This window comes from Camelus dromedarius, chromosome 6 (assembly GCF_036321535.1).
Source record: "Camelus dromedarius isolate mCamDro1 chromosome 6, mCamDro1.pat, whole genome shotgun sequence".
NCBI classification, from domain to species: domain Eukaryota; kingdom Metazoa; phylum Chordata; class Mammalia; order Artiodactyla; family Camelidae; genus Camelus; species Camelus dromedarius.
The window spans coordinates 64,626,494-64,644,031 of record NC_087441.1 but is presented as its reverse complement, the minus strand read 5'-3'; the positions used below and the strand labels follow the sequence as shown (position 1 = coordinate 64,644,031).

General features: G+C 34.8%; 1 protein-coding gene across 2 annotated transcripts in view; it reads right to left on the bottom strand.

Moving 5' to 3' along the window:
* Window positions 1–3,416: 3,416 nt before the first annotated feature.
* IBTK (inhibitor of Bruton tyrosine kinase) overlaps window positions 3,417–17,538 on the bottom strand; it is a 79,744-nt gene continuing 65,622 nt past the window's right edge. For both annotated transcript variants that reach the window (XM_010981292.3, XM_010981293.3), the window contains exons 26-29: window positions 14,709–14,858; window positions 5,948–6,019; window positions 5,418–5,550; window positions 3,417–4,695 (exon numbers count right to left, since the gene is read on the bottom strand). In XM_010981292.3, the coding sequence (XP_010979594.1) occupies window positions 4,564–4,695; window positions 5,418–5,550; window positions 5,948–6,019; window positions 14,709–14,858 (487 nt within the window). In that variant the 3' untranslated portion in view covers window positions 3,417–4,563. The remainder of the gene's footprint in view (window positions 4,696–5,417; window positions 5,551–5,947; window positions 6,020–14,708; window positions 14,859–17,538) is intronic.

Here is a 17,538-nt window from a genome sequence, read left to right as displayed (position 1 = left end):
TTCTAACTTCATTAATTTACATGCAGCAATCTAGTTCTCCCAACACCATTTGCCAAAAAGACTGTCTTTTCTCCATCATATAGTCTTTCCTCCTTTGTCGAAGATTAACTGACAGTAGGTGTCTGGGCTTATTTCTGGGCTCTTTATTCTGCTCCATTGATCCATATGTCTGTTTTTGTGCCAATACCATGCTGTTTTAATTACTGAAGCTTTGTAGTATTATCTGAAGCCTGAAAGGGTTATGCCTCCAGCTTCATTCTTTTTTTTCAGTGTTGCTTTGGCAGTTCTAGGTCTTCTGTGATTCTACATAAATTTTAGGATTATTCGTCCTAGTTCTGTGAAAAATGTCCTGGGTAATTTGATAGGGATCACATTAAATCTGTAGATTGCTTTGGTATGGTATAAAGCCATTATTAAATTGATTCCAAAGCTAGAGAAAGACAGCAAGAGGAAAGAAAACCACAGACCAGTATCATGAATTACAGAAGCAAAAAATCTTGCATGAAATATTAGCAGTCAAATCCAGCACCTCGTTCCAGGGTGCTATTAGTGGTCCACTTCTTACTAGTAAATTACTGAACTAAACATTTTTGTCTTGTGCACTTAATCTGTTTTGTGTTATGGTTCAAGATTTAAAAGATTTAAACACATAAGAAAGAAAAGAATGCCTAGTCTATGCCTTCAAAAATATAAATGATTTAGTAAAAGATAAAGGCTAACAGAAAAATGTAACAGAGTATGACAAGTTCCCTAAAAGGAATAAAGTGTTAAGAGGAAATGGGAGCATAATTGATCCATGAATGCTACTGTCTTTATTTTATTTTTGAGGACATATGAGAAGAAAAAAGCCAAGAAAAACTTTATAAAGGAAATAGAACTGGGGTTGCCTTCATCATAAATGGGTACAATTTCAACAGGTGAGGAGAAAGAAACATTGAGGTAGAGATCTGCATGAGCAAAGCTTGAAGCCCATTTGGGAGAATCATCAGGTCAGATTTGGCTCAATCACTACATGTATAGATCCAAAAAAATTTTTTTTCGCTTGAAGGCGAAGCTGAGGAAGTATGAACTTACTTGAAGTATAGAGGGAGTAACTTAAATTTTCAGAGCGGGAGAGAGACAAGATGTATGCTTCGGGGGTATTAGCTTGAGATTAAGGAGTTTAACATCTTTAACCAAGGAGAGGGAGAATGGGGTAGCAGTTACAGAGCTCAGCAGTCAAGTGGTTCTCAACCACTTCCTCAGCCTTTCAGGAGCTGGAGAGATGGACACTATTTTCATAACAAGTTATTTGCGTTTTTCAATCTCAGTCATGTTTTCCGGACATATGTTATCACAACAGATTACATGCAGAAGCAGATGAGAATCTTAGGAGTTCTCTATTAAACCTGGCAGTAAAGACCTAAATCTAAAATACTGTTACGTATTTTTATATATGAAAATATAAAACAAGACCATTCTTATTTTGTAAAAGTTACATTTTCATTAAAAATGTCATTTATGTTAGTGTTGGTTTATGATTTTTAAGTGAATTGAATGTTTAAAGTTTATTCTAATTTGGAATACATTAAATATGACTAGATATAATCAGTATAAACAAAAGCTCTTCAGGGCCCTCAATAATTTTAATCTGTATAAACGGGTCCTGACACTAAAAAGTTTGAGAGATTAAGGACATATAAGTATTACTATTACTCTAGTAATTATTTATACTACCTATTTATATTACTATAGTAATTACAGTAACTACTACTATAGTAATAATGATTAGAATGAAATGGAAAGAATTAAATAAAAGATATTGTAGTGACAGAATTGACAGGAGTTGGACAGTAAATGTGGGGGCAAAGTGGGGAGGGACACAAAGAAGAATCCAAAAGTTCAGCCTGAACTCAGACTTGTGACAATGACAGATAAGAGAAATAAGAGATAAGGAATTGAGCTAAGAGAAAATAAAAAAGATCAGAGACTTTGAGGATGGCAAGAAAGCAGCCGACTAGGGACATCTAAGAAAATTAAGTATGTATACGGGGTCTAAGATAGACTTTGATGGTGATGTGTGCAGGAAAGACCGGTTGCTGTGGCATCTTACATGATTCCGCATCATCTCCTGCAAAAAAGATACATAAACATTACCGTGAATATCTTGGGTCACTTGTTCTCAGTTCCTTGGTGGAAATTTGTTGTAGTTTATTCTGAAAACATCTTATACTGCCAATTCTGGGAGCTTCTGGGTTCCATTTATTTTTTTTACTAAGTGCTTTTTACTGTTTTCTTTGTCTTGGCTGAACTGCTATAGACAACTAGCAGTTTCTAAGAGGCAGTCTCCTGTAGTTGTAGGGGAACCAGACTGAAAAGACAGAAGACTTCATTCTCATTAATTACTTCCTCTTGAGTTCACTCACTTTCGTCAGTTTATAAACTAAAGAGAACATACAAGGTTAATCTATTAGACTTCTTCAGATTGAAAATTTTATGAATCAGATATCAACCCTCATAAACAAACAAAAAAATACATCCCAGCCTCCAAAGGAGTTATAACCAACCCAGATAATAATTAGCAGTATCTTTCTCAACTGACTGAATCTGATGTTGTTTCTCTATAAAGCAGAATTGTCTTAAATTTATTTTAAAAGCTACGTCTTTAGAATTTAACAGGAAGTTCTGAATCCTAGTATTTTGTTGGCAAATGTGACTTGACTTGAATGGTAGACTTCTTGATTTTGCAAATCTAAGCATATTTGCTCTGACATCTCTACCCGCATGCCCACTTCCCCATCTAACCATCACCTTTCCAGGCTAAGGAGTTCTGTCATTGTTTTGGTCAATCTTGAAAACCTCTCTGTCCCACTGATCCCTTAAATTACCCATTTCTGGATTCTATTAAGTCTTGAAGTTATGGGATCAAAGATTAATTAATTATTGTAGGCCAGAATAATGTTAGGAAAAAACCCATCACTTTCCTGGGCTTTTTGGTCACAGTGTATCAGGCTGCTATCTTCATAGGATCATTTATAAATTATAGTTTATAGTGGTGCTTACCTTTCATTTTACTAGAAAAAGAAAAAATTTTTTCAAAGGAAATTTTATATAATAGCCCAGTATGTAGAAGTCATTCAGTGCTCTGAATGAGGCTTGTAAAGACCTAAAGCCCACTCCCCCTCGCCACAGCAACATCAATAAAACAGTACAAAATTCACTGCTTCTCAATTTACTCAAACACACATAATATAAAAGTTTTCACACGTGCATTTTAGGAAAACTGCCCTTTTTTAAGCAGTTAAGGAATGGACAGAACCATCAACTTCAACAAATACTGGCTACAACATATGATATCAGGAGGAATCATTAGTAATTCCTCCTATAACAGATGTCAGCATAGCACAAGATAACACACACACACACCAGCAGCGAAATGGGTCAAAATGATTTTTTATTGCACATTTGCTTACAAGTTTGCTGCTCTTGGGTGGAGCTAAAGCTCAAGTGTTGAGTTAGTTTCAGCCGTATTTCCATTATCCTAATTATAGCAGTGATTTGCCTGTATGTTCTCCTAGGCTTATTATGTCCCAGAAACTACAACATTAACCTTCCCAATCTGTCCATGTACTAGGAGCACAGGCTTAACAATTAAAAAAAAACAAAACTGAACCACTCAAAAACAACCCAAACAGCACACTGTAAAGAAAACAATGTCTATGTCTATTCATACAACCCAGGTTCAGGGAATTTCTGATTATGTAACATTGTAAAGGTATACACCAGTCTTCTTCCAGACTATTCAATTCTTGTATGTATAATTAAGCATTTATTTTAAAAAGTTTTAACACTTTGACAAAATGATTCTCTCACAATTTGGCTTTTATAAGGCCTCCTCTCCCCACAATAACTCCAAGTCTTATAGAAGAACTATCATCTTGGAATAGGCTGTTCAGAAAAGTGTTCTTATTTCCTTTCCACCATATTCCATAGTTTAATGCAAAATGGAGAATGTGCTGTTCAAACTGAAATATGGCATTCAAGCTTTAAACAGACTTAGAACGTTCATAGCCTGATGAAAAGACTCAAATGGAGACATAACTACTATAGCAAACACACAATGCTGGCCATAATGCATCAGAAGTAATCGATGCTTCTACTGTAAGCTCATCAGTGTCCCATTAAAGAAAAGAAGAGCGACAACAGATATTTGGCAAAAATCTTCTAAATTATTTATCCCACATTCTCAAATGGAAAGTTATTTTTAATGCATCACTCTTAAATTTTACACTGCAATCACTCATGTTTTCCTTTTAAGATTATTTAGAAGAAATAATTCTATTAAACTCAACCTAGTAAGTTTTTCCTCACACACTTTTACATAAAAAGTTACTAAGATCACAATTCTGAGGAATTTCTTTGTAATCATACAAACATTATATGCTTAAACTGCAGTAAAGAAATTAGATTCTTTCTTACTCTACCTAGAATAATCTGTTACCAAATTTGTAAGAACATTTTTTCCACAGCATTTCTTTGTAACAATCACAATTCATGAAAAATGTATCTCAACTCCATGGTGAACTAGCACCCATGCTTATTCCACATGGGCACCGCCAGTGGTCCCTGCGGTGTCCTCTCAACGACGACGAACTCATCAGGGTTGCCAAACGCCTCATAGAAAACCAGTAAATCCTGTATCGCGCGCTCCTCAATCTGGAAAGGCGGAAGGGGAAGGAAACTTCCTTTACTTTTTTTAATTATAAGCTAAGCAGGGTTGTGTTAGCTTTCCAGTTTCCTGCTGTGGAACTACCATTTTCTATGCATACGATACAGCGGAGTTAAACTAGACGTCCCGCTAGCCCCTTGGTAAGGAAAAGGGCTGCGGCCTGAGCTAGAATAATCAGATACCTACCTTCCTTTGAATTTTAATCTTGAGCAGAAGGAAAAAGAAACTGAAAATAGTTATTCAAATCCATTTATTCCAACAGCTCGTTGTGTGAGGTGCTTTCTATTACTGTACGAGTTTTCTAAATCCTTCAGCTCTCTAGGGCCACTGTGAGTCTCACGTTTCTAAGCCTGGCTCTCTGCTTTTTCAGCTCAGCATCTCTCCAGTTAGCCCCTAAGTTCGCCTAAGTTGGTGTCTGTTGCCTACAACCTAAGAACTCTTACTGGTACAGAAGCTAGATGTACAGCTAGGTAATGCCAAGTTCTCTACTGATCACTTTTAAAAACTAGAACAGTCCAAAGCAACACCAGTGCAAAAAATATTTAGCATTATTTATTAGTTCTAAATTAATTATCCTGAATACTTTCAATTAATACTTGCTGAATGCTTCAGTTTTTGTTTTACACTGTATTCACATTTTAATGTGACAAATATGTGCACCTATGCAAAGCAGTACAGTTCCTACCCTAAGTTTAGGCATGTTATTTACCTGAATCAAAGCCAAGGGTTTTTCCCGACTTCTGATAAGAGCTGCTTCCTGTTGTAGTTCTTCTTCTACAATAGATGCAAAAGTGACTGGAGCCACCACGGAAGGAGCAGTCAGTGAAGACGACAGCCAGGGGCTGAAAGGACAGTAATGATGAGTTTTCATTGACCTTCATAAATTTTTGCACACAGTATCTCCTCTGAAATACTCTTTAACAGTGTTACATTTTTTTCTTGTGACCCACAACTTAAGGGGACCTGGGAGCTTTTGCATTCCATTTATAGAACGACGTGGTGCGAAACAGAAACAAGGAGAACGATGTTTTATTTGATCACTGCTGTAAAGAGAACTTTGGAAACACCAAAAAGTGTAATGCAGTGAAGCAATATAACTAAACAAAGTTAACTCAAGCTAGACAGAGAAGAGTATTCAGCTCACTCTATTCAATATCATTCCCAATTTCTTAATATTTTCTCTCAGTGCTAAGCAGCAGTCTAGCTTTGGAGGTCCCAGAGCCAATCAATGAAACTTACTTGGGACTGTCTACAAGTGGCACATCCGAAATATGGTTGCCTTCTGGTCCTGGGGTACCATGAGTAGAGCATCTGCAAGACAAATAGCAAAACTGGAGATTAAAGCCCCTGGTAACATCAGTAAACCTGCTTATTAATAGAAATACAGAGGAGGTGTTGCCAAGGCCCTAACTCAGGAAACAAGTTAATATATGCAGTCAAACTTACCTTTAAAACTATAAGTGAACAAAAAAATCTGTAGGTAGCCTTAAAATCTTGTGTATAAAATACCATGGGGGAAGATCTTGCAAGAATGGTCCTTTTTTCCCTAATAATATTCATAAAGCCATTTACTGTAATCAACATATATTAGGAAATACAGCCAACTTTGTGAAGAATGTTTTACATTACTACTATTTTATGAATAAAGTGACAAATTAGCACCGAGTTTCAAAATACAGAGAAACCAGGTAATTAGCAGCCAAATTTTGTGAGTGATTAATATATAGTCTAAATTTGTAAGGGATTTAAATACAGTAAATATTTTGATACTCTCAGGATTATCAACAGGACCAAAATTCAAGACACAGTCTGTCTCCTAACTCACAAACTACATGAGAAAATAACATATAAAATGACATAATATACAACAGAAAAGAATTTTGGTCTTTTGAGAGGGCCTCATTGAGAAGATGATAAAAGGGCTATAGGATTGAGGGCGGGGGGTGGTGGGGAGAGGGGGTAGGGGTAAGAAGCATTCCTGTAAGGAGAAGAATTAACAAAGGAACTATATGGATTGGCCTACTTGTGGAATTCCAGGCTTAGAAAAATACCTAGAAATTACTTAGATTAACCCAATGCCCTCTTTCAGCTGTGAGGGAATTTAGGTCTTGCTAGTTTTAACAACGGAAAGTGAACAAACAGGACATAAAATATTGACTTTTTGATTCACTTATGTGTATTTATTGAATATGTGCCAACACTATGGTACTGAATAACAGGCTGATTAAAACTCAGTCCCCTCCACTCAAAAAAATGGTAAGAGATTTAAAAAGGTACTTAGGCAATGATAAAACAACATGAGATTATATAATTGATATATTTATAAAAATATATATACAAAGTACTACTGATTCACAGGAGAAATTAACACCAGATAAAGGAGAGTATATGCTGCTAATTTCACTGAGGAAATGACATTAAAGCTGAGGACAGTGGCATGTGAGATAAGGTTTTGATTGTACAAATACACAGAACTGTTAAAGATTTTGATGGCTTAGGTAAAGGTAGGTTCTTCTCAATAAACGAAATGACTGGATTAACAGTACAAAATGCACTAAGAACTAAAATGTTGAGTCCTGATATGGGCAAACTCACTAAGAGCATTTTCATACACATTATCTCATTTAATGTTTGCAATACTCTGTGAAGAAAGCATGTATTGTTTCCATTATACTGATTAGGAAACTAATACTCAAAGAATATTAGAGAATTTGCCTGATTCACAACTTGGCTAAATGACAGAGACAGAACTCAAATCCAGGCCTTTTTACTTTTACAAAAGTACACTGTATTTTCCATTATCACAAAGATACCTTTATTTTTACTATTCCTGGTGGTCTGGAATACAGTCCACTACAAGTGTGCTTCATTCTCTAAGGACTGGCTCAAGGATCCCCTTCTCTCTCCACCACAGCATTTTGACGACTATTCTAGAACCTCACACGTGGTGCTCTTGTCTTTACATGTCTGTCTTAACTGCTAGACTAGTCTCTCAAGGCACAGAACTGTTTCTTTCATCTTTGTATATCAATGTCCAGCAGCCACCTGGAACATAGTTGTTTGTGAAAATAGTAACTAGAGAATAAATAAGTGAAGCAGAAAAGCTGAAGGATTTTAAGTATGGGACAGAATAAAAGCAGAGGGTTTTTTTGCTTGTTTGTTTAAGTTCTTTATTCTTTTGAATTACTGGTAACTTCTTTCTTCTAGATGCAGGTACTGAAATAAAAAATGAAATGAAAATAGGTATAGTTATTAGGTTCTTAGTTTAATGAAGTCTTATGACTTGAAACCTGCTGGATACCTACCTATGGCATCCAAAAAATAAGAGAAGTCTAAGAAGACTTGTGGCCAGAAGGAAAATGAGACCAAGGAGGTGAGCTAGAAAGCTGCTGGGATAAGCATGTGGTGAGATGATGAGCATCTAAACTAGAATGAGTGTAAAATAAATAATGGAACAGGATAACTACATTAGCCAGACTAAATGCAAATCCCCTTGGTTAAGTCCCTTGAAAGATCCGTAAGTCAGTCAAGGCTAGAAAGCAGAAACTCTAGGACAGGTATAACATAGCGTAGCAATGGCAGATCATGACTTAACTGGAGCTCAAAAATCGTCCTGGTGTCTAGGGATCAGCTAAGTGTTTCGACACTTTCAAAGAAAGGCAAGTTTGTAGTTGCTGCTTCTTATTTATTATCTTTGAAAATATGTCAACAGAACTGAATATAAGGACTAAAGTATCTTGTATAGGCCTGTTGAAGCAAAGTTAAGCAGTCACAGCTTATGTTATCTATGTAACATTTTATAATTTATAAAGTACTTTCATATAAATTATCTGATATATGCCTTGTAATAAACCTATATGATAGGTGTTGTTCACAGAGGGCTACTGTCAGCATTAAACTGAAACTGTTCGATAAGATTATAATGCTAGAATTCTTTCCCCTGATGATTTTCCAGTGGATAGTCTCATTAATTATAAATTTACTCAAACAACTTGAAATCTCTCATAATCTCATCTTAGAATGAAGCAAAACTGTTAAATAAAACAAAACTATAATTAAATACAAAAAAAACACTGTAAGCTTTCAGATGATAAATATCAGCATTATTAGGCTTTAGGTATTTGCAACACAGAAATAGACATCTCAATAGATAATCTGTATGAAAGTTAGCTTTCTGAAAACAGAAACAACATAAAAGGGCTGGCTAAAATCTTTCAAAGAGTTTGTTCAAACTGAAGAACATTAATCTTGCCAAAGTCAGACTTTAAGAGAACAACTAAATTACTTTTTGCTCATACAGGTTACTACTTTTTAAAAATAATTTTGTATTTTATATAAGATTAGAGTTGATATAATGATTTTTGTCTCACAGGCAGTTTTTCCTACTAATTAGAAACACAAAATCTTATTTTCTGCCCAGAATTATATCGGGGGTATTTAAGTGAAAAGAAAATGAAAGAAAACACATTAGAATGAAAAAGAACACAGAAGTAACAATAAACAAACAGAAATGCCAAAAACCCTTCTTTTCACATCAGTAACAATGCCACTCTTGGGTTTCTCTAGTCTTGGGGGAAAAGAAAAATCACATTTTCTACAATTAAAACAAGAATTTCCTGAGATGAGCCCTACATCGCTGCCACCCTGATTCCCTGAAGAACCATTAGCATTCCTGTCTTGCTTTAATTTCCACTATTTCCTCTAATACTGCCCTTTCTCCTCTCTTCTTTTAAAAATCCCATCCTATATTCAAAAATGTGTAGCAATGAAATCAGTATTTTTCTAATACTATTTGTATGACTATAAATATAATGATCAAATATTTGGGGTGGAATAGAAGTGTTTATGAACTAATAGAAGCCTTTCTTTCTCAACAAAGTTTTTCCCAACAACTCCAGTTGGTCATTTTTTCCTTCTCAGAACTACTCACACAACACTTAGTCATATATTGCTTCGTGACTTCATTAACACTGTCATATTTTACTGTAATTTTAATCCTGTTCTTTCAATTAACTTCCACATGTGCACATTTAAATTTACCAACTAGATTTCAAACACATTTAAGGCCAGGCCTGTGTATTATACTTTTATATGCACCCAAGAGATATCTCAAGTGTCCCATAATTTGATGACCTAATGAAACATAACAGATAAAGTGAAATATTTATTATTTCCTTTAAAAAGCTCTTATGATTACCTATTTTCTATGACAAAATTAAAAATGAAACTTAAGCTGTTTTTTCTCACTGATCAGATGACAGCACCCAGCTATTTAAAACATTAACTTCCACTTAATTACCAAACACCAAAACATACTATCAATACATGCCTTTAACTAAATTTCCAAAGAAAGCACACACAACTTTTTCTCAATTAAGAGCGCTGATGTTACAGCACACTCTAGTGGTCAACTATGAAACCACAGATCCTTAATATTTTTAAAGTTCCATGATAAAAATATTTATCCAAGGAAAATAAAATTTTAATAATGTTAAATTAATGTTCATATCTTAAAATTTATACATTAAAGGCATTCAAAAGAACTCACTACATTAAAAAACAAATGTTACCTGAAACAGCTACAATTTTGTTTCATTGATTCATCCCCTCATTCGCCAAATGCTCACTGACCACCTACTACATGCTGGGGAAACATTCTCATCAGTGATGAGCAAAGAGATCAATCTTCCTTGCTTTCACTAAACAGACAGCTAAATATACAGACATTAAAATACTTGTAGCAGAAAACATTACAAAATCACACTAGTAATAAGTTTATAGTAGCCCCCTTCCTTATCCACAGGGAATACATTCTAAATCCCCTGGTGGATGCCTGAAGCTGAACTCCATGCATAGTATGTTTTTACCCATATATACATATCTGTGATAAAGTTTAATTTATAAATTAGGTACAGTAAGAGTTATAATTGTTTTATTTTATTACAGTTATTATAACAATATACTGTAATAAAAGTTATGTGAATGTGGTCTCTTTCAAAATATCTTGTACAAATGTAATGCCTTTCCCATCATAACCAACTTCTGCAGTTTGAGGTACGACAGCAAAACTAGCATGAATTTCTCTTTTCTTCACAATTTCACGGATAGAAGATTCAGTCTTACCATAGATCTTAGCAACCTCAGCATACAATTTGTTTTCTCACCTTACTAGGCTGAGAACTTTCCATTTTTTCACTTAAAGGAAGCACTTTATGGCTTCTCTTTGGCACATCTGAACTGCCAACATCACTCCTCTTATGCTTTGGAGCAATTAAGTAAAGTAAAGGTTACCTGAACACAAGCACTGTGCATCCCAACAATAGATCTGATCACTGAGATGGCCACTAAGTGACTAAAAGACAGGATACGCCGGACCAACGGGTGATTCACGTCCCAGGAAAGATGAAGCAGGAAGGTGAGAGATTTTGATACACTACTCAAAACAGCACACAATGTAAAACTTACATGGAAAATTCCAGAAATAAGTTTTAACATTTTTAGACTACAGCTGACAGCAGGTAACTAAAACCACAGAAAGGGAAACCACAGCTAAGGGGGTACTACTGTAACTGTGATAAATGTGATGAGTGGGAAGTGCTGTGAAGACATAACAAGAAGCTGACCCAGTAAGAGAAGTCAGACACCTCCAAAGAGTAATAAGACTAAACAGAGATTGGAAGTCAGGCTCAACTAGTCAAAAGGTAGGTAGATGGGAAGAAGTAAATGGCATTTGAGAAACTAAGGGAAGGCCAAGTTAGCTAAAATACAGAGATAATGTTAAAAGATAAAGAAGTTGGAAGGCAACAGACTATGTGGGCCTTGAAGGCATATGAGAATTCTAACTCTTCTCATATGCGGTAAGATCTGCATTTTAAAAAGGACACATTAGTTCAATGTACTGTCGAAAAGTAAGAAAGGCCATGGCAAGACAAGTTAGGAGGCTTTTTCAGCTGACACAAGTGAAGGATCACAGTAGTCTGAAAGAGGATGGTGGCAGTGGAGATAAAATATATATATGGATTTGAGAAATACTTGAGAGATAAAACAGGTATGTCCTGCTGATAGACTGGGTATTGCTGAGGGATATGGACATGTCAAAAACTTGCAAATGACATTTATCAAGGAAGAAAAATCAAGAAGCAGCTAGTTTTATGTTTTTCTGTATTTTTGTTTGATATCGGTATTATGAGAAGCCTACAAGGAAATCGTTAAGTTGGGTTTTGGACATAAAGTTTAAGATGTTTCTGAACGTCTGTACAGGATGGAGATATCAAGGCAGATGGAGAACTAAGTCTGAAGCTCAGATGACAGATGTAGGCAGGCAATTTAACTTGGAGTCTTTAGTGTATAGCTAATAACCGAACAAAGAAGCTCATGAAATAGCATACAAAGAACGTAAGGTGAAATGAGAAGATGACCTATAAGTGAACTTCAAGTATGATGAGTCATATAAAAAGTCCGTGGTGCTGGCAATAATGGAGGTCACTGCTCAACTTAGCCTGAACTGTTCCAGCTTAGCAATGGGACTGGAGGCCAGAATGGATTAAGAAGTGAGTGGGCACTGACAGCTCTTTTGAGAAATATGACTGTGAATGGAGCAGGGAATTGGTAATAATAGGACAATTGCTAGAAAAAAGCATGGGTGTTGCATGAGGGATTAATTATTCCATCCATTCCACATGAGAGAGACCTTAGCATATTCACAACCAGATGGGAAGAGTCTACTTAAAGGGAAAAGGCTGAACATCCACAAGAAAAGAGAGGGTAATTGATAGTTTAAGGCTTCTGAAGTGGAAAGGGGTTAAGAAATAAGTGCAGGTATAAAGCCTATCCTTAGATGGGAAGGATCACTTCCACTGCAGAACAAGAAAGGAGGGAAAGATGAATACAAATCCAGGCAGACTTGTATCCCTCACATTAGAAAAATAGAAAAGTTACACGTCTTCCTATTTAGAAGCATGGTCTATAGGACATTACTCATCATATAACTTACAAAACTAATGGTATTCTTGTGGGCTTTTTTTTTCTTCTATCAAAAATGACCATTACTCTCAATTTTTTAAAATACTATAATAGCTCATAGAGGATGACAAATTACCAATTTTTAAAACATTTTTTCTAATTAAAAATTTGTCTTAATAGAAAACCTTCATGATACATATACATGACTACTTTAGAACATTTTAGAATTATAATTATGTATGTAATAGACACATCTACAAAATATGTAAGTGTGTATATGGACAAGTGGTACGCAAATGTAGTCTGGACATAGAAGGCCAGGAGGAGCTGATTTTTTTTTTTTAGTCATTTGTAACAACTTATTTCAATCAGGATTTTCTTAATTCTAGACAATTAAAATGAGAAGTAAATTGAATGTTGAGGCTGATAAACTTCCTCTTTGTCATGACTTGTACACATTTAACTAATCATTTCTGTAAGGCTGTTCTTCTCCTTTGGACTGTAAGGTCTCTATGAGCAGGGGCTATGCTAATTTTGCTCCCCAGTAACTCTTGTACCTACTGTAATGTCTGATCCAGAGCAGCTAATAAGTATTTGTCAACTTTAAGGCTACAAATGTCTTACATTGCACCCAGTTTGTATTTATGAGCCCATCAAAACAGCCTCAACATTCTCACTTTATCTGTTTAGGGTTCCATGTAAGATTTTTACTTTAAAATAGCATTCCACTGCTAAAGTATCTGAAAAGTTAGACCAGATGACTTCTCCAGGTCCTTTCTGATCTCTGATTTTCTATACTGTAAGTAAACGGCTCAAGAACTTTGGTTGCAAATGTACACAGTTGTACTAAGAAAGCCATCAACAGTAAAACTATGCTTAAATAGTTCATCTAAAGCCAGTAGTTTCCAGTGCTGTTCCAAGACTGACAGTCCCTCAGGAGTGGCTTGAGACAGGTAAGGTGAGGTTAAACTAGTATGCTGCCTGGATCGCTCTCCTCACTTCAGTCCGAGAAGTTTGTATTACCCGTCTGATATATCAGAATTGGATTTAAGATTGTATTTTTAAAAAAGGCTTAGGGGGAAAAAAGTTTGACAAACAGTGAAAAAATGTTTGTCATTATGAAAAACAAAACCATTAATCTGGTCACAATGGACATTTTAATTACATTTTTTGTCTAAAATATTCTAGGGAGTGTATTAATATCTTTGAGAGATGTCATACTAGTAGAAATAAAAAATTCCATTTAGTCAGCCAACTTGAAACAGTTTTTTCTTCCAACATTGGCCTACCTAACATTAAGAATGTTCACTTTTGAACAATGATTAAGAGAACTTACATACCAGGGTGGAAAAGCTAGTTATAGCAAAATATCAAAACTATATTTAATTTTCATGTTTCATGTAGGCATTTAAAATATGAAACATCTTTTTAAAATACAATGGACTTTAAAAACCAGTATCAAATATAGCTAGAGAAAAAGCTGGAAACCCCCAAAGGTCCACCAACAGATGCAAATAAACAGATGGTTTTATATCTACACAATGAAATATCACTCAGGAAAAAAAGAACTACTGATACACATAACAACTTGGATGAATCTCAAAATGCGTGCTAAGTAAAAGATTAAAAAGAAAGTACATGCTGAATGATTCCACTGATCTAAAAACTATAGAGTATATAAGCTAGTTTACACTGACGGGAGCAGGTTAATAGCTGAAGGGGAGTAGGATGGGGAACGAAAGACCACAAAGGGGCATGAGGAAACTTCTGAGGATAAGGGTTCTATTCACTGACTTGAATGGTTGGTGATGATGGCTTCACGACAGTATACATATGCCAAAACTTCAATTTGTATATTTTTAATACATACAGCTTACTGTAAGCCAATTATACCAAAATAAATCTTCAAAAAAGTAAACATGGTTAATTTTGAATTTAAAAGAATGTATAAAAATCTGCCTCATAAATTTTTAAAGATTATTTCAGAACGTAAAACCACCATAGAACATTTTAAGGAGGAAAATGTTTATTTTATTACCTTACAACTTTTGGAGCCTGGGAATTTTCAGTTCCTTTAAAACACACTTTTTTGACATGATCTCCTGAACTATGGCCAGTAACAGATTTTTTTTCTTCTACTATGAAATCCCGGAATGACTTGGATGAAACTGAATGTGGAGAAGATGCCCTGTAAAAGACAAAAGAGATCATGTAAAAACATTTATGTTTTAAAAAGGTTGTTGCTGGAAGAGACAAGGGGACAATGGATGTATATCATTTAACCATCAATATAATTATTTTCCAATGTAAGACTGGATTCTTGCTGTCAACTGTAAACTAATTAAAACAATGTGATAAGAAAAAACAATCAATGGATACCAACACTGGCAATAACCCAGATGTTGAAATTAGCAATGTCTTTAAAAACAGCTGGTATAATTATGCCTCAGGTAACAACAAAAAATATGCTCAGAATAAATTAAAGAATACATAAGCTCAGCAGAGGAAAGAAACTATGAAAAAGAACAGAACAAATTCAAAAACTTCAATATTCAAAAACAAAATTGACCGGATGGATCTAACAACGAATTGGAAAAGAGTCTAAACTTGAAGGTAAATCAACAGAAATTTTTGAATCTGAAGAACAGAAGGAAAAGATTGAAAAAAAATTTAAGTGTGCCATGGTGAACTATGGGATAATATTAAAAGATCTATCATAAGTCTAATTTGGGGCCCAGAAGGAGAGGAGAGAAGTATGGCAGATAGAAGTATTTAAAGAAACAATGGTCAATAAAACATTCTCCAAATTTGGTGAAATAAATGTAGAGATACAAAAATTGTAGCCAACCACAAAGAAGATAAACACAAAGCAAGCTACACTTAGGCACATAGTGGGAAACATGCTGAAAACCAGAGATCAAAATTCTTGAAAACAGTTGCAGAAATACAGCACAGTATGAAAGCACCTACTTTATTATTAGAAACAATGAAGGCCAAAAGAGGAACAGCATCCTTAATGTGATGGAAGTGGGGAAAAAAACTGGTCAATCCAGAATTCTATATCCATATGAGTGAGCATGGACAAGGATCCTCTCCAAATCAAGCTCTCAAAAAACCACAGCCCTGGATGAAGCTTGACTGCAGCAATGTGGGAGACCTCGAGCCAGATGCACCCACCTAAACATTAACCAAGCTAAGCCATACTGGATTCCTGACCCAAAGGAACTGTGAGATAATAAACACTGGTTATTTTAAGCCACTGTTTAGGGATAACTTGTTATAAAGCAATAAATAACTAATACAAGATAACACATGAGTTAAGAGGATGATAAAGAAATATTATTATAAATAACTAGGCAAATAAATTTGACAATTTACATGAAATGGATATATCCTGAAAAAAACAATTCAAAGATAAAAAAGCTATATACACCTATATCAAATTTTTAAAAATTGAATTATTTGTCAAACATGTATCTGACAAAGGACTTATACCCAGACTCTAAAAAGAAATCCTAGAACTCAAAAATTAAAAAACAAAAAGACAAACAGGGCAATTTCAAAAAGCATGCAGGAAGGATCAGAATAGACAGTGCACAGAGGAAAACATGTTAGTCAAACACATGAGAAAGTATTCATTACCCATCAAGGAAACAAACTGAAACCACTATACACCCACCAGAATGGGTAACACTGACAATTCCAAATATTGGCAAGGATGTGAAACAACCAATAATCTAATACACTGTTGGTGGAGGATAAAATGATACAAATGATGTGGGAAAAGACCTGGTAGTTTTTAAAACAATAAACATAAATTTTCTATAAAATCCAGCAATTCTTCTCCCTAGTATTTACGAAAGAGAAGTTACAATATATGTCTGCAAAAAAGGACTAAACAGGAAGCAGCTTTACTCATAAGAGGCCCAAACTGGAAAGAGTCCAGGTGTCCATCAACAGGAACAAACATAAATTGTGGTATATTCATACCTTGCATACTACTGAGTAATGAAAAGGAATAAACTATTGGTATATACAATCCAGATAAATCTGAAAACGTGCTGAGTGAAAGAAGCCAAACAGAAAAAAGTACATTATGTTTCACTGTAATTACATTAAAGTTCTACAACAGGCAAAACTCATCTATAGTCAAAAAAGAAAAACCACAACAGTAGTTGACACTGGGGTGAGAGTGAGGCAAGGAGTAAAGAAAACTTTTTGAAGAAAATTTTCTGAGTTAATGGTAATGCTCAACAATTTATTAAAAAGGTTAGTAAACAATGACCAAGTGGGGTTTATGCGAGGTTGTTCTAATACTTGAAAAATCCATCCATTTCATCAGATTAACAGGACAGAGAAAAATCCTATGGAAAAGTTCCATGATCAAGTCAATGGATGCATCAAAAAGCTGAAATTTAGGAATACATTTTAACAAATCATGGATTCACATGCTATATACTAAACTGATATAGTGAAACTGTAAAATACTGCTGCAAGAAATTAAAGAGGATCTAAAAGATTCTATGTTTATTCTTGGGAGACTAAGTGACTCAAAGATAACCTGTCAATCCTCTTCAATTCATGTACAGATTCAAAGCAACACCCAACAAATCCCAGTAGACATTCTTCTTTTTGACAAGCCAAATCTAAGATTTATATAAACATGGTCAAAACTAAGAATAGAAAAAACCTGATCATTTTATTCCTAGTTATATACCCAACAGAGATGCAAATATGTTCAACAAAGACAGGAACTAGAATATCCACAGCAGCACTAACCCTAATAGTGGAAAAAAAAAAAAAAGCTACTCAAATGCCAGCAAGAACTGAATGAGTAAAATAAATTATATATATTTACACAATGGAAT